This window comes from Cydia amplana, chromosome Z (genome assembly GCF_948474715.1).
Source record: "Cydia amplana chromosome Z, ilCydAmpl1.1, whole genome shotgun sequence".
Lineage (NCBI taxonomy): Eukaryota > Metazoa > Arthropoda > Insecta > Lepidoptera > Tortricidae > Cydia > Cydia amplana.
The window spans coordinates 21062059-21083021 of NC_086096.1; the positions used below are offsets into that span (position 1 = coordinate 21062059).

Below are 20963 nucleotides of genomic sequence, written 5' to 3' on the forward strand. Positions count from 1 at the left end.
TTTCGTGACTGAGCCAAAGACAACCATCAGTCTCAATCTCCACAACTGAAGCTGAGATCGTTGCGGCCAGTGAGGCTACAAAGGAATTAATTTGGCTTCAGAGAATATTCAGCCAGCTAACACAGATCAAGGAGATTCCGACTCTTTTCGTTGATAACGAGGCTGCAGTTCGTCTTGCCTATAATCCTGAGTTCCACAAAAGAACCAAACACATACGGATTAGACACTTCTTCGTAAGAGAAAAGGTTCTCGATGGACAATTAACTGTGGAAAGGATACCCACAACGGACCAACTGGCAGATATGTTCACTAAACCAATGCCAAGACCAAGGCTTGTTCTGATGAGAAGAAAAATAGGCCTTACACATTGTTGAGGGAAAGTATTAAAACCTCATTTTGTATCATGATGACGGTTGCTATGCAACAATGATTAATTTTTCTAACAGTTGTGTCACTTGTGTCAGACTTCTAATTTACGAATAAATATAATGTTGTACATTTAATAACGCGCCACTGACTGTAATACTTTTAACTGGTTAGCCACTGAAACTCGCTGAGACCGCCGAGAAACCAAGACTCGACAGTCTTGATTTCAATTTCGTGATAATACCTATATTATTGAATTAACTTTCAAAGCACATAGAATATCAACAAAACTGGTTGACACTAAGAATTTTATTGCTGAAATTATGTGAACATTTCTTCGTCTTCAAGAATTAAAATTGTTTACGTTATAATGTGAAGAATTTTGTTGATAAATTGTTTATCTAGTATATTGACATTATGTCATATATGTTTTTAAAATGACGTAATATGAATACCAGCACAATGAGAATTTATTCCAATAAGAAAAAACAAATCTTTGAACTTTTTTCATTTTAAGTGAATTAGGAAGAAACTAATAATACTGATTTGGTTGTATTCGTATATTTTTTAAATAATTTGTTATATTTTTTAAGTATTATGACTTGTGAATAAAAATAAATCAAAATTTTAATAACTCTAGATCTCCGTGTGACAATATTTATTTACCCTATTTATTTTGAACACAGTTTTTCACTGGTATCATCATTCGTATACGGACATGAATTTCTGTCAGTATATATGCCAAAACGAAATGTCAAAATGGGACGCCCAAGTACGCGACCGCCCTTGCCAGCCTATTATGGATAGCTTTATCCATCTTTATCCACGTGATAAAATAACTGTCACTGTTTAACGGAAAGAAAGTGACGGACACCGTTTTATCACGCTGTCACGTAGACAAGAACGACCATCATATCCGTACAGAGGAGCCCTAGCGGGCATCTGAATCAAAGGAGAATTTTGACAGATATGGCGAATGTATGGAAATTTTACGAAAGTTTAAATTTACGATTGAATTTCTTTGTTGCCTTTAAGAGGAAAAATAGGAAAAGGCTGATTCGTTGTAGTCCAGTTATCTGGCTTTCAAAATCACTCGATTTCAAAGCTTGAGCATCGATTTTTTTTATACAAATTTTACTAAACGCCGACACTCGTTCATCTCATTTTAGGTACAACTTTGCATCAGTGTATTTATTACAATGTAAAAAAATTCAGATTTTCGAGGGTGATTCGTTGTAAACATACTCTTTGGGATAATAATGACATTTATTATAATAATTTTTATCAAGAGATGTGAACGCTAGCGACTAAACGGTGACTGCATTTTTCGCTGATTTTGCTCGACGCAGTCTTAAACGGTGTGAGGTGTCAGAATTGACTCAATATTGAATTTTGCAACAGAGCAAAGTTACCCACATAGGTACTTACTTCGACACGCATATAATTCGAGTTTCTTTTGTTACAGGTTATAAACGATGGCTGTGCCTAGTCAAAATATTGTGCCAACATTTTTAAAAGCAGTTTATTTTTCTAAAGACGTTTGTTTAAATAACTTAATTAACCGCAATTGTAATAATATTGACTAAATTGAATAAATAATGGGACCCCATAGCTGATATTATCTCAAAATGGCTAATATAAGACTGCTGCTACATATATGTAATTCAATCAAGCAGAATAACGTCAACACGAAATTAATAAATGAGCAAAACTTACACATCAAATCTGGAAAGAGTTCCACATATTTAAAATCAAATATTAATTTGAAATCAAAGCAAACAGATAAAGCAAAGTTGGTCATATTTCTTATTTTACTCCTCCCAAGAAGTTCCTGTGGCAATAGTTACAACGGTGGAAGAAATTCTATGCTTAGGACAAGAGTGATTGGAACGAGATACGGTAAAATGCAAGGTGTTATACTGCCAATGGATCAACATAAATTCTTGAAACCAGTGGAAGCGTATTTAGGAGTACCGTATGCAACTCCACCTACCGGGTCTAACAGGTAATCTTTAAAATTATTTACAATTGCACAACGTTATAGTGTACTTATCATACATTACGCAACAAGTTCTGTGTAGAATATGAATACAATGAACGTCGGTTCTTGCAGTGCAGTTGCAGTTTGTGGATGTAGGTAATTTAAACTATAAAAGCCGCTTATAATGCAGGTTCGCGCCCACGCGCGCTCCAGCGCCTTGGGATGACGTGAAACAGGTCGACCAAATGGGCCCAGTTTGCCCCCAACGCTTGCCAGACGTTTCAAACGAGACTCTTGCTTTGGAGAGAATGCCCAAAGGTAGACTGGAGTACTTGAGGAGACTGCTACCAAGACTGAAGAATCAAAGCGAGGATTGCCTCTACATGAACATTTACACCCCCGTACAAGGTATGTTATAGTTATTATCTTTCTTTTCGTATTTTACACACACATCACAATTATTATATGAATAGGTATAACTCACAAACCTATCGTCTAGCTTTTGCAATGGTGATTAATGATGGTGGTTATATATTTTATAAACAAAATAGGTAATGAATACGTGTACAAAATACAAGTGAACCGAATTATATCCACATACAAAAATATTACCATTTAACAAGTCTAACAGTTTGTAGGTCGACGTTTATAAATCTTGTCTCATAAAATCTGTTTCCACAGAGCGCACCTGTGCTCAACGGTTCACTGAAAACAGACACGTTGATCCGTTCGCAGCTTCGAGTTTATTTCCAATACTGACAATTTATTGTTGTGTAAAAGAACGGATAATATTGATTTACTAAAAAGGTTTCGTATATCGAGATAATCTAATTTATTGTTTACGAGTACATACTCAAAATATAACCATATAAACTAAGAAAGTAAATTTATGTCGTCGGTCTATCGCATATCATGAAACGCCACCATTTTAAGATTTATAGTCGCTACGCTCGTAAATTCCGACTTGTGCTCTATTTTTGAAAACTGTAATGAAACCCTATAAACTATACATACCTAAGCTTTCCCTTTATTCAAGATCACATACTCGTTGCGGAATTATTAAGCGAAACAACAATATGCTCATATGGTCGTATCAAATTAAGGTGAAACCCATATCAAATTGTTAAAATATAATCTGTCTTTAGGACTATGACGAATATAATAATATGATAGCGACGTATTCGACGATATTTTTATTTTTTTCTAAATATGTAAATAATTGTTAAGTACACAATGCCATAGTATTTTTATTTGTATTATATTGAAGTTCGCTAATTCTTCTATAGAATGGAATAAAATCCGTAAGTAAAATCAAATAAAATCTACTTGAAACTTTTAGGCCTTCCCCGTTAGCTGACCCGTTTTAGGTCTCCCTCCTTCCTCAACATTACCGAAAAATTCATAAATTATGTATATTTTTGTCGAATACTCCTATTATTTTTGACTTGATTGATTTAACTTGTTAAATAAGTTGATTGGCAATACCACATTATAAAGTGAACAAAAAATGGATTTTGTTCGTGATTGATTATTTTTATTCCTTCTCCAGAGATTCTTATTTATGTAGATAAATAACAACTTTGAATAAAAGTTACTGAATTAAAATGTACCTTAAAATAGAAACGAACAGGTCTTATTTCGAATGGGAGTAAGTAACGGGATAGAACTCAGAGAGCAGTAGTAATGAAATATCTCCTGAATACTGTTCAAAACCTCGCACTTTTAGAAGCAAAAATGTAATCATAGCCTACAATAGCTCCGTGCTTTATCTAGAGAGTTGCATACTATTGTACTTAAAGCAACGATAAGGTCTTTGTCCGATATTTTAACAAAAGTTTGAGGTTTCTGACTGTAATAAAGAGAAAATGAAAACAATATCTACGCAGAATGCCCTACCATTTTAGTCATTGTCTTCTTGCTTACCTTAAACATCCCCGAGGGATGTTAAAATTCATAACACAGTAAGTTAAGAGTCCGCAGCAAGCTCGGCCGAATTTCACCTTCCCATGCAAAAGGAGTTTCGATCTCACGTACGTGTTGGATTGTAATGAAGCGTTGCGCATACAATGAAGTATGTATGCCTGTAATTAGTTTATATATGTAGCTATAGCTCAAGCTTATAAAACAAACGAAATAGAGCAAAATAAGTTTTGTATGAATAACTTAAATTCGTATTTTTTTAACTATGGTAAATGAAGCTACATATGTAAACTAATTTCAGGCAAAGGGCATATTCTATTGCAATTACAAAGTTTGAGAGCAATCTAGCTAGTCGTTTTAAAATGAGAGCGTAACTACGTTTGTATGTTGGCCACAAATTTAGAGGTTTTTGAGACAACTTTGTGGTTCCTTTTCTAAAAAAAATGTACTACATGATTTTAAAAAGGAAAACACGTGTATTTTTTTTCGCGTACTTGCTTATGTTTCTATTTGGTCAGTGATTATGAGGTCACTGTTATATATGTGGTTCCTTTTCTTAAAAAATGGGTATCGTCTTGGATCGTCCCATTCGTTTTTCGTCAAGTTCTTAAATTAGTGCTATTCTGCTTTCGTCACCCATTCTACATTCGTCACAATCGTCAGTGGCTTTCAATGTAGAATGAGTGACGAAAGCAGAATAGGACTAATTTAAGAACTTGACGAAAAACGAATGGGACGACCCAAGACGATACCAAAAAATGTACTACATACATGATATTAAAAAAAAAACATGTATATTTTTTCGCGTACTTGCTTATGTTTCTATTTGGTCAGTGATTACGAGGTCACTGTGTATAAGGTAGTTTCACGGGAGTTAAGGCCACGCACACAACAACACTGTCATGTAATGACAGCGAGTTTTTGAAATTACCGTTCTATTATTGTACCGATAGCAAGTTTGACAGTGAATTGCAAGAAAGACCAAAAAGTTTCTTTAAACTATTTTGTTAAGATTATATAGAACAATTCATCGACTTCAAACAAAACAGAAAATAAAATATCTTTACCGATTTTGTTTAAATAAATGGGTTATAATATAATATATATACATTTTTTTTACTGTTTTTGATACCTATTAAAAATATAATTAGCGTTTTTATTTACATTTACATTCACTAACTCATTTCGTTCATTCACTTTTTTTGCAATCAGTAGGTACTTCATGTAGCTGTGTGTGTGTAATCATTCACCTCATCTCTCGTGGAACTACCTTATACCTACTGAAATCCCCACTTAACCATGTCTTCTAGCTGATTTCATTCAGTTATCATGCATTTTGCTCGTACTTGAATGTCTCACTTACACAGATTACCAATGTGACCATAAATATTAACATATTGTCAAAAGGCGTTGTTAATCCCGTAATCAAAATGAAAAGCAGTACTGTAGTTTTAACTTTCTTTCCATCACATTTTATAATCGTAGTGTCATGTTCGCTTGAAATATATGCCCTTCGTGATTTTGCAACTATGTTATTATAGCAAATAATACCTACAATTGTTTGATTTTTAAACTCAGATTTTTTTCATAAAATATAAATTATTCTAATTTTTGGTTTCAGTGGGTCCGACGTTGCAGGCCAAATATCCAGTTGTTATTTTTATCCACGGAGAATCTTTTGAGTGGAATTCTGGAAACGTTTACGACGGGGCCGTGCTAGCTAGCTATGCGGGGCTTGTTGTTATCACCATCAACTACAGACTAGGTATTCTAGGTAAGCCAAATTAGAATATATGTACGGTGGTCAAAACAATACAATTGCACAAACAGTAGTGTGCAGTATAATAGCAGTTTATTTATACGAGAGTAAAATGAGTTAGTAATTTCTAAACAAATATGATATCATCAGTTATAGTTTGTCGTGGGCGTGCCTATCACCAGAGCCTCAAGCAAGCAAACAAGTAGTTGGTCAAAAATCAAGAACACAGTCCGAATGATGGATCATTATATTGAACACAGCTGTACCTACGTAGCCAACCTTACTCATTCCTCACTAATTATGAATAATTAATGAAAACTAGGTATCACCCGCGATAGTTACTCATGAAATAAAAGTATTAAAACGGATGGAAATGGACGGGATGTAGTATAAATTCAATATACGCGATATCATCCGTTTTAATAGTTTTGTTTTAACTAGTTGAGGCGATACAGAAAACTAGTTATAACTGTGAAAACCGACTTTTCACGGGTTTTAGGATGCTTGTTTTTTAACCCTTAAATGCATAGTGATGCATTTATACACACAACATAAACATCAAATGTTATGCATTATTAAACAAATTCTATTTGTTCTTGTATATTATTTCAATAGTAAAACTAATAAATTTTCCGAATTATTACATAAATTTACGCAGTATTTTAATTTATAAAAGTTACATTTGTTTATAGACGAAATGTCGGAAAACTTGGAAAAACCTGGAAGTTGATGATTTTTAGTATGTGATTTTGGGCAGATTTTTCGGGGTTTGTAATCTATATCTATATATATAAATGCACGTGTCCTGACTGATTGACTGACTGACTGACTGACTGACTGACTCATCAACGCAGAGCCGAAACTACAAATGCTAGAAGGTTGAAATTTGCACACTAGGTTGAATTTATAAAGTGTACAAGAGCTAAGAAGCGATTTTGAAAAATTCAACCCCTAAGGGGGTTAAAAAGGGGATGAAAGGTTGTATGGGGTACAAGTTTTATTTTAAGCTAGGAATTTTAAACTTTGTAAAAATGTATTATATTAAAAAACAAGAAAACTAATTTCAGCGTTTTTGAAAATTCATCCCCCAAGGTGGTGAAAAAGGGGTTGAAAGTTTCTATGGAGATTAAATATTTTTGTGAGTGTGGGACTTGAAACTTTGTATATGGGGATATTATTATATGACAGGAAAAGTAATTTCAGCGTTTTTGAAAATTCATCCCCCAACAGGGTTAAAAAGGGGTTGAAAATTTGAATCCATTACAAATGCTTTGAAACTTCTTAGAAAGGCATAATAGCCGATTACAAAAAAAAGTAAATGCAACGTTTTTGGAAATTCAACCCCTAAGAGGGTTAAAAAGGGGATGAAAGTTCGTCATAGGGTGCAAATTTTATTTTAATCTAGGAACTTGAAACTTTGCAAAACGCTATTAAATTAAAGTACAAGAAAACTAACTTCAGCGTTTTTGAAAATTCATCCCCTAAGGTGGTGGAAAAGGGGTTGAAAGTTTGTATGGATATCAAACATTTTTTCGAGCGCGGGACTTGAATCTTTTTATTTGGGGATATTATTAGAAGACAGGAAAAGTAATTTCAGCGTTTTGTAAAATTCATCCCCTAACAGGGTTAAAAAGGGGTTGAAAGTTCGTATAGGGTTCAGATTTTATTTTAAGGTAGGAACTTGAAACTTTGCAAAAATATATTAAATTAAAAAATAAGAAAACTAATTTCAGCGTTTTCGAAAATTCATCCCCCAAGGTGGTGAAAAAGGGGTTGAAAGTTTGTATGGAGCACAAATATTTTTGTGAGTGTGTGACTTTAAACTTTGTATATGGGTATATTATTATAAGACAGGAAAAGTAATTTCAGCGTTTTTGAAAATTCATCCCCTAACAGGGTTAAAAAGGGGTTGAAAGTTTGAATCCATTACAAATGCTATAAAACTTCTTAGAAAGGCATAATAGCCGATTACAAAAAAAAGTAATTGCGACGTTTTAGGAAATTCAACCCCTAAGGGGTAAAAAAGGGGATGAAACTTTGTCTTGGGGTGCAAATTTTATTTTAAGCTAGGAATTTGAAACTTTGCAAAAAGGTGTTAAATTAAAAAACAAGAAAACTAATTTCAGTGTTTGTAAAAATTCATCCCCCGAGGTGGTGAAAAAGGGGTTGAAAGTTTGTATGGAGATCAAATATTATTGAGAGTGCGGGACTTGAGTCTTTGTATAAAGCCATATTATTAAAACTCAAGAAAAGTAATTTCAGGGTTTTTAAAAATTCATCCCTTAAAAGGGTTAAAAAGGGGATGAAAGGTTGTATGGGGTTCAAGATTTATTTTAAGCTAGAAATTTGAAACTTTGTAAAAATGTATTATATTAAAAAATAAGAAAACTAATTTCAGCGTTTTCGAAAAATCATCCCCCAAGGTGGTGAAAAAGGGGTCGAAAGTTTGTATGGAGATCAAATATTTTTGTGAGTGTGTGACTTTAAACTTTGTATATGAGTATATTATTATAAGACAGGAAAAGTAATATCAGCGTTTTTAAAAATTCATCCCCGAACAGGGTTAAAAAGGGGTTGAAAGTTTGAATCCATTACAAATGCTTTAAAACTTTTTAGAAAGGCATAATAGCCGATTGCAAAAAAAAGGAATTGCGACGTTTTAGGAACTTCAACCCCTAAGGGGGTAAAAAAGGGGATGAAACTTTGTCTTGGGGTGCAAATTTTATTTTAAGCTAGGACCTTGAAACTTCGCAAAAAGGTATTAAATTAAAAAACAACAAAACAAATTTCAGTGTTTTTAAAAATTCATCCCCCGAGGTGGTGAAAAAGGGATTGAAAGTTTGTACGGAGATCAAATATTTTTTAGAGTGCGGGACTTGAATCTTTGTATAAAACCATATTATTAATTATCAAGAAAAGTAATATCAGCGTTTTCAAAAATTCATCCCTTAAAAGGGTTATAAAGGGGTTGAAAGATTGTATAGGGTTTAAATTTTATTTTAAGCTACGAATTTGTAACTTCGTAAAAAGTTATTTCATTAAAAGAGAAGAAAACTAATGTTAGCGTTTTTCAAAATTCAACATTTAAGGTGGTGAAAAAGGGGTTGAAAATTTGTATGGAGGTCAATATTTTTTGTAAGTACGGGACTTGAATCTTTGTATAATGACATATTATTAGAATACGATAAAAGTAATTTCAGCGTTTTCAAAAATTCATACCCTATAAGGGTCCAAAAGGGGTTGAAAGTTTGTATAGGGTTCAAATTTTATTTAAAGCTAGGAACTTGAAACTTCGTAAAAAGGTATTTTATTAAAAAACAAAAAAACCTATTCAGCGTTTTTAAAAATTTATCCCCCGAGGAGGTGAAAAAGGGGTTGAAAGTTTGTATGGAGATCAAATATTTTTGAGAGTGCGAGACTTAAATCTTTGTATAAAGCCATAGTATTAGAACACAAGAAAACTTATTTCAGCGTTTTTAAAAATTCATCCCATAACAGGGTTAAAAAGGGGTTGAAAGATTGTATAGGTTATAATTTTATTTACAGCTAGGAACTTGAAGCTTCGTAAAAAGGTATTTTATTGAGAGAAAAGAAAACTAATTTCAGAGTCTTTGATAATTCATCCCCCAAGGTGGTGAAGGGGGTCGAAAATTTGTATGGAACCCAAATATTTATTGGAGTGCGGAACTTGAATCGTTGTATAAAGGCATATTATTACAATACAAGAAAAGTAATCTCAGCGTTTTTAAAAATTCATCCCCTAAAAGTTTAAACAGGGGTTGAGAGTTGGTAGAGGGTTCAAATTTTATTTAAAGCTAGGAACTTCAAACTTCGTAAATAGGTAGTTAGGTAGTAGGTTTTATTAAATAGTGGACTTGAAAATCTTCTGGGGGTTGAGAGAGATTATATCGAGATTATCGAGAACAATTTTATTCAGTTAGGGGCTTGAAACTTCGTAGCCAGGTTGTGAAAGACAAATCTTATGCGTTGTATAATAATTAACAAATGATTAACCGTCCCTACTGCTATCTTTTGCTGCATAATGTTCTAAGCTAATGTAGAATTTATAACCACCAATATACAAATCCACGCGTACGAAGTCGCGGGCAACAGCTAGTTATTTTATATTTAAAAACGTTATCATAGGTATATCACAAATAGTGTACCTTTCTAATGGTAGTAAAAAATTTCATATATCTATTACTGAAAATTACATATTTACATAAATATGATTAAGCCAATTCAACTTCTAACACTGATTTCGCAGTGAAAATCGAAGTTATATTTTTTTTACTATTTTTCCTAGAATTGGCAAACAATTATGTGATACATATATTAATTTCGGGCTAAAAGAAAAAGTCATGCATTTAAGGGTTAATTCGATGAAACAAAAAGAAGAGGTGTGATATATATAAATCCAGGTTACTACGAGCAACATTTCTAATGTTATCCCTAAATTAGGTAAGATTAAGGATTATCTAACTAATTTTTGTACCCGCATTTTGTATTTGTATAAAAATTCATGCTTATCTTAATTTGTTTGCCAAATTCCGAGAGGAGTTTCTTATTGCGATAATCCAATTTTTGTGCTACTAATTAAGATTCCATTAGTTTAATTAGTGAAAGTCCGTGCCTGAAGGCAGGGATTTTAACAATTGATTTTTGTATTTGTATTTACACAGGGTAGCTAGGTATATATTATATTCGTACTTAGCTTCACTCGCGTGTATTTGTTTGTTTAGTTAATTAATTCTAGTAAGTTTAATTTCAAAATCGTCCTCAGGCGATAGAACTGATATTTATATTAAAATTCACGTAAATAAAAAATCAGTTATAGTACATTACAACACAAGTGCAAAAAGTAGCAATGAGTGGCGATTAAAAACACTCCCTTCGGTCGTTTTTCAATTTATTGCCACTCGTTGCGAATTACCTTTTCGCACGTGTATTGTAAATACAACGTTTTACAGTACATATGGCTCTTTAAATTTTTGACATAGGCACGTATTGTGCTAAAAAAATTATATCCAACCAAAGCATACATTGACCAGTTCCTATTATCTCGGACGTATCGAGAGTGTACTTGCGCGTACTACCCACCAGATGGTAAGTGGATCTCGAAGACTATGGACTCTTAGACCAAGGAGTCACCGTGTTATTTAAGGACAAATTCAGACCCAACACCGCCAAAATATTCCATCTTCGGGAGCTGTGAGAAGGCAAGCGGGGATTTTGATAGCATAGCATACGCAGTGCAAGTGTTATTTATATTATACGTCATTATTTCATTGAAGTTTGACGTTTAAGATAACACTTTCATTGCGTGTGCTATCAAAATCGTTGCAGACTTATCTTGGTCTAACTCTAGTTATTAGTCAGTAGTCGTAAAAATTGGGTATTTTTCTTAGAATATGTAAAAGGTGTGTGTCAGATCACGTTGGATTATATCGGTAATGAGTCATTAGTCACGCCTCCGATGTCAACCGTATTACTTTTTTTTTAAATAGGGTTTTTTTAGCCAAGGTATAATGCAATATTTATTGCAGGATTCTTAAATGCCAACCCCATACCCCATCTTAAGGCTCGGGTTGCCAACTACGGCCTGATGGATCAAATTGCGGCGTTACATTGGATTCAGCAAAACATAGCTTTGTTCGGCGGAGACTCTGGTAATGTGACCATGCTGGGGCACGGTGCTGGTGCTGCATGTATTAACTTTCTGATGATATCACCGACTGTAATGCCGGGTGAGGATAATTAAATTTATCGATACCTATACCTAATGTATATTTTTAGTTCATAAAAAAAGCGGCCAAGTGCGAGTCGGACTCGCCCATGAAGGGTTCCGTATTTAGGCGATTTATGACGTATAAAAAAAAACAACTTACTAGATCTCGTTCAAACCAATTTTCGGTGGAAGTTTACATGGTAATGTACATCATATATTTTTTTTAGTTTTATCATTCTCTTATTTTAGAAGTTACAGGGGGGGGGACACACATTTTACCACTTTGGAAGTGTCTCTCGCGCAAACTATTCAGTTTAGAAAAAAATGATATTAGAAACCTCAATGTCATTTTTGAAGACCTATCCATAGATACCCCACACGTATGGGTTTGATGAAAAAAAAATTTTGAGTTTCAGTTCAAAGTATGGGGAACCCCAAAAATTTATTGTTTTTTTTCTATTTTTGTGTGAAAATCTTAATGCGGTTCACAGAATACATCTACTTACCAAGTTTCAACAGTATAGTTCTTATAGTTTCGGAGAAAAGTGGCTGTGACATACGGACGGACAGACAGACGGACAGACGGACAGACAGACAGACAGACATGACGAATCTATAAGGGTTCCGTTTTTTGCCATTTGGCTACGGAACCCTAAAAACGACTATTCTCAGAACGAACAACATATCGTACAAGTACAAATTATACAATTGAATAACATTTCAAAATGAGTTGCTGATCTTATGCTAAGCGCGGTAGCTAATTTTAGGAGTTAGATATAAGTTAAGAGCTGATTTGCATGGTAGGCCATGGTAAGCCATGGTAAGCAAATTACGGATGTTGTAAGTAATGTTCTTATATTGATTGTGATTTTACGTAATTATTTTATGCACCAAGAATATATTATTGCAGGACTTTTTCATCGAGCTATACTATTATCTGGTTCCGCATTAAGTTCATGGGCTCTCGTAGAAGATCCTGTCAGTTTTTCCGTCCAACTGGCCAAACAATCAAATTGCACCTTACCGGAAGACATTGTTAAGGATCACGAATTAATTGTTGATTGTTTGCGTGAAGTCCCACTGGAGGAGCTGATGTCGGCGGACATTAATACACCAAGCTATTTAACAGCATTTGGGCCATCCGTTGACGGAGTTGTAGTCAAAACAGACTACGCTAAAGAATTACTTACCTATTTCATTCCAAATGATCTGCAAGGTTTCACAAGTGTTTCCGGAGTTAATAACATTAAAGCCGATAAAAGAGGTGGCGATAGGATATTCGGGATAAGGAGTGGGCAAAACAAATATGATCTGCTTTTTGGAGTGGTTACGAGTGAAGCGCTGTGGAAATTCTCAGCTCAAGATATACAAAACGGATTTGAGGGTGAACGGAGGGATAGGATAATAAGGTGAGCTCGATGTTTATTTAACAAATTGGTATTTCGCAACCGCAGCGACGATATATACAGTGTGTAAATCCAATACGGGCGAATATTTAAACGGTGGTTAGCATAGGACCTAAAAAGTATATTGAGATAGATTTTACTTAGAAATGCATTGAAAATTATAACCATACAAAATAATTCGGCCCGCAATGTAATACACCACACACGTTACGGGATACGAGCTTTTTAAAGTAACTGTCAACGCTTGTTGGCAGTTACTATGAAAAGCTCGTATCTCGTAATGTCATTATCATCTTGTTTCTTAATGTTTACAGTACATTGCTGCTCGGTACATGTGGAAAAAATTAATCACGGGGTCATAATTAAGTGTAACTTAAAAAAACATCTTAATTAATGATAAGACGGGTAAATTCTATATCTGGTTTAATTTATTGCCCGTATTTGACTTACACACTGTATATTTATATTTATATATATATTTACAGCCTACAGATAATGTAGTTAGCTTTATATCAACAAAAGGGGGTAGAGAATGCCTTTAGGCATTAAGTCCGCCATTTGTACTTTATTTGTTATATTGTGCAATAAAGTTTAAAATAAATAAATAAAATAAATAAAAAGGGAATAATTTAAACTTCAAGCAAATTTTTTGCTTTCAGTTTGTTATATAAAAATACGTTTATTTACAGATATGTTTGATTATTTATTTGTGTAAAAACACAAAAATTATAACAATGCACTTATATTTTAGGACTTACGTAAGGAACGCGTACACATATCATTTGAGTGAAATATTTTTCACGATAGTCAATGAATACACTGATTGGGAACGAACGGTTCAGGTAAGAATGATATCTTTAAATTACTATTACAAATTATTATATTTTTGTGACCAAGTTTTTACATTTTTTTTTTATTCCTTTAATTAGAGAGCAATATACCTAGTGACATATATTAGCGATTAGGATTGAATTATAGTGTATATGGTGCCCATTGTAACGGCTATTCACTACTTTAAGTAGTATAGGTACCTATACTTCTTTAAATCGCTTACCTGTAAATATCTGCACCTAAACTATAAATATGATTGACTAATGAGTGTAAGTATATAAATATAAATGAACACGTCGTGGATATTTACTAGTGCCTAGCGATGGGCGAGTCGAGTTATCTGATTCGAATAATTCGAATCAGCCTACAGATGAGTTAATTCGAATCAAGACTATGGGCAATTCGAATCAACTCGACCACTAGCTAACTCGGCGAACAACTCGCCGAGCCGAGTCAACGCTATCACACTGCTACTAAGGCCATTCAAAAATAAACCTTAATACTGTAGCCCGAAGGCTCTTTTTACAACAACTGCCGCTCGATTCGCCGTCTCAACTCGAGTTGGTACTATAATGACCATTCAAAAATAAACCTTAATTCCGTGACCCGAAGGTTCATTTTACAACAACTGCCGCTTGATTCGCCATTCCAAGTATCCCAACTCGAGTTCACTGCTAGTATGGCCATTCAAAAATAAACCTTAATTCCGTGCCCTGAAGGTTCTTTTTACAACAACTGCCGCGTAACTCGCCGTCTCAACTCGCTCCGCGCCTGTGCCTGTGACCTTGTCGCGAACCACGCGAATCGTCGAGTCGAGTCAACTCGATTTTGAATTCGAATCAGCGGCCGAATCAATTCGAATGATTCGAATTGAAAAAAAGTGGACTCGTCACATCGCTACTAGTGCCTAACGCGACTTTCGAATTCCATTCTCATTGCGCTCAAATTACTTATACCTGCTAATATTTTGTAAAAGTATTTAACATGTACCTAATGTCTTATTTGCCAGCATCCAATCAACACTCGAGACGCAGCCGTATTAGCACTCTCAGATGCGCAATATGTAGCACCATTGGTGCAAACTGGAGACTTCTTAAGCGTTGCTAAGAGCTCGCCCGATTCTGGGCCAAATGCCTTCTTCTATGTTTTTGACTACCAAACGAAGGATGGAGATTATCCACAGGTAATTAAATTGGTCAATTGATGTGTTAGGAAATCTTGGTAAGATACAATAGAATCAGTAATAAACACGTTTTTAAACATATGTAAAAGAACCGAATTCCATCCAAGCTACTGATGTAGCTTAATGTAAATATCAATATTTCCATGGAAAATAATTTATCACAAAGTTCTCTCTCTTCGGTATGTTTGATAATGAGATTAATGAGTAAGTAAGTACATATATTCAATTAAAATCCTTATCTAGGTAGGTAGCGCATAATCTATAGCATTTTGGTGCATTTAAAAACAGCAAAATTACATATAAATGGTATTGTACTTAATATTTATTAACAAAGTGAGATTTTGATTTCCTTTATTTCTTAAAAATTACATATATCTGAAAAAGTATGATTCAGACGAAAAAAATATATATTTTATAGTCCTTATTATACTTTGGTAGTAAAATTTTATTATTGAAATAATGTTTCAGAGAATGGGATCTGTCCACGGCGAAGAGTTACCGTATTTATTCGGAGCGCCGCTGGTCGACGGCTTAGGTCATTTTCCAAAGAATTATACAAAATCAGAGGTTGCGTTATCCGAAGCTTTCATATTTTATATTGCAAACTTTGCGAGAACAGGGTGAGTCGTCTGCTGTTTTTTTTTTATTAGTTCCGTGAATTAGTTCAGAGAGTTATTTAGAACTTTTTTTATCGACATTTTGCGTGACTAAAGATGTTTGTCTCACATAATTTTATACTTACGTAGAATAATTGGCGATGATTTTAGCCATAAATCTTAAACGGGTTAAATGTGAAGTTACACACAATGGGCTTCATGCATGTTGTATGATTTGTTGTAAATGCCTGCGTTGTTTAACGCCGTTTAACGTTAACTTGGTTTTTATTATAAGTACGTATATTATACCATATCTAATTCTCTACCTAGGAATCCTAATGAGGCACTGCGACAAGAATCCTTGTTACCAATATCAAGAGAACGCAACAGATACAAGAGTATTGTTTGGGATGAATATGACACATTGCATCAGAAATATCTAGAAATTGGTAAGATAACCCTCAGAATAGTTATGTAGGGTGACAAAACTATTTATGGAAATATACTTATTTTGTATTTGTTACGATACAACCTTGTCGAATTTGGCACAAAATTACAGTGCATCTCGCGAGTAGGTACTAGGTACCAAGAAGTGCGAGCAAGATGCCTTATCACACAACTCCCAGTGCCTTTCGTGCGTTCGATAGATAAGATAAGCGCGAGCGATTGTATCGTATCTATATCAAATCCATTAACAGATTTTAAAATGTGAATTCCGGTTCTAGCCTAGTCGGTAGTGACCCTGTCTACGATGCTGGAGGTCCTGGGTTCGAATCCCGTGGCGTATTTATTTGTGTGATTCTCATGAATATTTACTATTATACGAATATATTGTCGGTTAGTACGTACTCACAACACAAGCTTTATTAAGCTTACTGTGTGTCGAGGAAAATAAAGGTTAGATTTTTATATTATAATAAAAAATATTTTATTTTTCTCCTTACAAGAGAAAAAAAAATCATGTGTAACATGGGTGATATTCAAATTGTACAATAAAAACCCTCTGCCATCTATTGAATTTCTATTGAATCTCAATAAGAATTACATCCATCCACTCTTATTGCACAATGTACCTACATATTAAATGGTAATCGTGGAAGAAATCGTTGCTTTGTGTACCTATATGCAATTTCAACTTCGTACGCCTAAACAGCTCATCATGATTTAAATACCACAAAGTAGGTAACTTAAAAACGTCAATATGAAGTTAATTGCATAGATACCTTTACTCATTCAACCCAACACAACGTCAAAGCAATTTCAGCCCCCGAAATTCCAACAAAACCCTTCTTCATTCAAAAACTCTATTGCAGGCATGAAGCCGCGCATGAAAAACCATTACCGGGCCCATCAGCTGTCCGTGTGGCTGCGGTTGATCCCGGAGATACACAGGGCCGGCATGAAGGACGTGGTTGCAAAACACAACCTTTTCCGAAACCACAATGACCCAGAACTATACGACGGACTAGTCCGGCCTGATCCGCTCACCCGACCTAACTACTTTGACCCCACACTTGAGCTTTACCGCAGGCCTATATACAATGTTACCTTAGATGTGCCGTCCACTACAATGGATACGTTCGTGACTACTTGTGTGAGCGTTATGTCAGCGCGGCCCGGCTCCGCTGTTACGCAGAGTCAGATACCAAACAACACTCATACACAAGACATTTCAAACCTGGAAGTGGCCGGCTACACAGCTTACTCCACGGCTTTAAGTGTTACCATTGCTATTGGATGTTCGTTACTCATCCTAAATGTCCTCATTTTTGCTGGCGTATATTACCAGAGAGATAAAACTCGCCTGCAAGTAAAAGCTTTGCAACAACAACAAAAACGTTCACACAACTCTACTTTTGATAGCGTCTCGTCAAAACACCCTCACTATTTTATCGGCCATTCTCAAAGTTCAAGTACAATCGTTGACATCGATCATCAAGATAAGAATGCTATTATTGCAATGACAAATCGCGTGCCGCATTTTTCAAATGCAAACTGTCCCAATGTTTGTCACACGGGCATACAAATGTCAAATCTATCTCAAAAACCTAGCCCACCCACTAGTCGAGGTCAATGTACTACCCTGCCAAGGAAAGTAGGATTTAGCTATCAACAACAAAATCAAATCTGTAACGCGTCAAATTGCATGACATTGCCGAAAAATGCAACATTCATGAGCAGCTCGAGCAACCTGCCGGACGTTCAGGCGCAGACGGGCCAAGCGATGGCGGCCGGCAACGGCGCGACGCTACCGGCGCCCCCATCGCCCTCCACGCAGCACTTTCAGAAATCGCGGGTTCCTCAAGCGGCCATGTCCGAAATGAATGTATGAGAAATGGAAGATATTTACAATTATGTGTAAAGTGATAACATTTTGTAGTGTGGGAGATGCACTGTAGTAAGAAAGTGTAAATCACTGGACGATGCATGGTTGTAAATATCTTCACTAAAAACTGTATATAAAATCGATAAGTTCACTTAATTACTCAAAAAAACAGGTACGTTTTACGTTAATTTTAGTAATGTATCCGAAAGAACTTTATGTCTAAATGATATGTCTGTATAAAATCTTACTTTATTTTATTGTTGTAAATAATTATAAAATATTAAGACACTATCAATATCTTTCCATTTTAAATGGATTTAACCACTAAGAAAAAATAACAGAAATAGTTAATCTTCATATGATTAGAATCGTTTTAAAATCTACAAGCCCTTTTACTTCACACATTACTTATGTACTCGTATGTTCAAACTTTACAGATGTGTGGTATAGTCATATAATGACGTAATTAATGTAAATAATTTAGAATCTTAAAGACTGTATACTTGTAATAGGAAAATGTTTATGTTTACGTAGAAACATATTAAGCCGATAAAATATAATTATAACTCATTAGAAATAATAGTACATTAATTTTCACTTCATCCTTCAGGTAATTATTAAAAACCTAATTATGGTTAAATAATATTTCATAAACATTGTACAAGCCCTATTATAATCTTTTTTTTTTCAATCTAAGTAGTGTTTAATATTAATAAAACTACATTCATATTTAATAATAACGGTATCTATTCCACGAAGAAACCTTATGCAGAATACCATTTTATTCGTTAAACTTCTTTATTTTGTTTTGTTCTAAGCTCTCGGATTACTTTGACATGAGTAGGTATATAAGTAGCATATTTTTATATACACTGGCTCCAGCGTGTTTTGTGTAATATAATGCAAACACATGCCTACTTTATATAGGAGCACTTCGAAGCAAAATAACGAACTCCTAAAAATTAGTAATAAAACGATCGTAAAGTAATGGCACTAAACAAGTGTATTTTATGGACTATATTTTGTCATTTTAATTGATGTTTATAATATCATGTGTCCTACCTTCTCTAACAATAAATCAAGGCTACTGCCTTAATTGCGACTTCACAAAAGGGATCTCATCTCATCGGCTCATCCCGAAAAAGATGTGATCGCTTTAGGGAAGGGTTTTCAGAAAACGTCGCCACCAGACCAGCGCCGCCTGCGGCCTAAGGCTGGTTGACGTCGCGCTTGAGGCTGGGCGACAGCGGCGCCTAGGGAGTAGCCACTAGCGAAGTGCGCGGATTCGAGATGCATGCGCGGTGACAAACAGTTGGAAGGGCGGTTGCCAAAATCATAAAACTAAAATTATAACCAAATGAATTATTGTGCTTAATGTTTTTGTAAATTACATTTCTTCAAACTTTCATTGTTATTTTAATTGGTTACCTGCATGTATTGATGGCATAGTGGCTATATTCCGACTCATATTACTTAAATGTCAGTTTGTCTGATAATTAAATGAGCATAAATATGCTTTACTAGTATTATTGGGTGGAATTAGGGTTTGCAATCCGGATCCGGAATGTATGAAATTATCCGGATCTGGATCCGGATCCGCGGATCTTCCCATATATTTCGGATCTGTCGTGCAAACCCTAGGTGCAATGTATCCATTGACGGCGTTCTGTTCAAATGTTTTGTTACTGGGTCCGTTTTCTAATCAATTGCGTAACTGTTTATCGGTAAAACATGAATCGTGTTAATGAAATGTGTTAAAACTTATTAATGTAAAAGTTATCTAACCGTTACTATGAATTCTTATGACAATTAATAAAAGAGTACACTTAATAAATATTAACATTTGTGAAAATTTATCAAGTTTTATTTATCACAGTCCTTTTTCACCTAGTACACATTTTGCAGATGAGTAGGTAAATGTATTATTAACGATTGATATCATGATTAGACTTGCTCTTTGATTTGATTCAATTCTTAATACATACAGCATATATAATTATCTTAATTAAAAAAAATGCCGGGGTAAACAATAATACGTAACAGTTTTACGTAAATAAATTAGGTAGACTTCAAAGTACAACGCACCCAATACAACAGATTTTTGTTGATATATAGATATACTCAGAGTTCGAGAATCAATTGACCATTAACCGTTAAACACGCTTTGCATTTTTCTATTCAGCTCGTAACGCAACCGTACTCACCGGCTAATGGAGGGATATATCTCTGTGTAAAAGCTTTTTACAATGGACCGGCCGGCGATGCAGCTCACGTGAACAGTAGAGGAATCAATAAACGAATTAACTACTTGGTCCGCCGTATATATGTCGTTCTGGCAGGTGTCTCGGCTCACACCACGCTGCTTTAAGCAATAAGAGTAAAGAACCTACCCTTGGCTTCCTTCTCATATTGGTCCCGAAGTTCTTAATTCTATAAAAGAAATTACGCAATTCGAATTTATCATTTGCTAAACATACTGTTCCTTGTACGGGTTGTGGGGAACAAATGGTGAACGTGTGCAAAACGTTTTCATCTTAATTGTAATCATGGTGACTATAGCAATCAGCGCAACTATCAACAGTTTCCAAAACGTGACTTTAAACTTGTTACATTAGATGTGTTAATATTATGAGTCGGTAAAAAATACTCGGTGTATTCTTCGTGGGCTAAATTGTATTATTTGTGAGGTGTAGATTCAAACAAAAAGCGGCCAAGTGCGAGTCGGACTCGCCCATGAAGGGTTCCGTATTTAGGCGATTTATGACGTATTAAAAAAAAACTACTTACTAGATCTCTAGAGTAATGTACATCATATATTTTTTTTAGTTTTATCATTCTGTTATTTTAGAAGTTACAGGGGGGGGGGG

At 34.7% G+C, this 20963-nt stretch overlaps 1 protein-coding gene across 1 annotated transcript; it reads left to right on the forward strand.

Moving 5' to 3' along the window:
- The first annotated feature begins 1812 nt into the window (after window positions 1-1812).
- Window positions 1813-19166, forward strand: LOC134660798 (neuroligin-4, Y-linked-like). The gene is made up of 10 exons (XM_063516594.1): window positions 1813-2371; window positions 2538-2755; window positions 5889-6041; window positions 11573-11773; window positions 12665-13163; window positions 13912-14002; window positions 15001-15174; window positions 15643-15794; window positions 16101-16219; window positions 17084-19166. Exons 1-10 carry the CDS (start codon window positions 1995-1997, stop codon window positions 18100-18102), a joined length of 3003 nt encoding a protein of 1000 aa, XP_063372664.1. The 5' UTR covers window positions 1813-1994; the 3' UTR covers window positions 18103-19166.
- Window positions 19167-20963: the final 1797 nt, after the last annotated feature.

Coding starts and splice junctions, on each gene's coding strand:
- LOC134660798 (XM_063516594.1), top strand. CDS start 1,995: ATGGCTAATATAAGACTGCTGCTACATATATGTAATTCAATCAAGCAG. Junction 11,774..12,664: donor ATCACCGACTGTAATGCCGG/GTGAGGATAATT, acceptor ATATTATTGCAG/GACTTTTTCATCGAGCTATA. Junction 13,164..13,911: donor CGGAGGGATAGGATAATAAG/GTGAGCTCGATG, acceptor CTTATATTTTAG/GACTTACGTAAGGAACGCGT.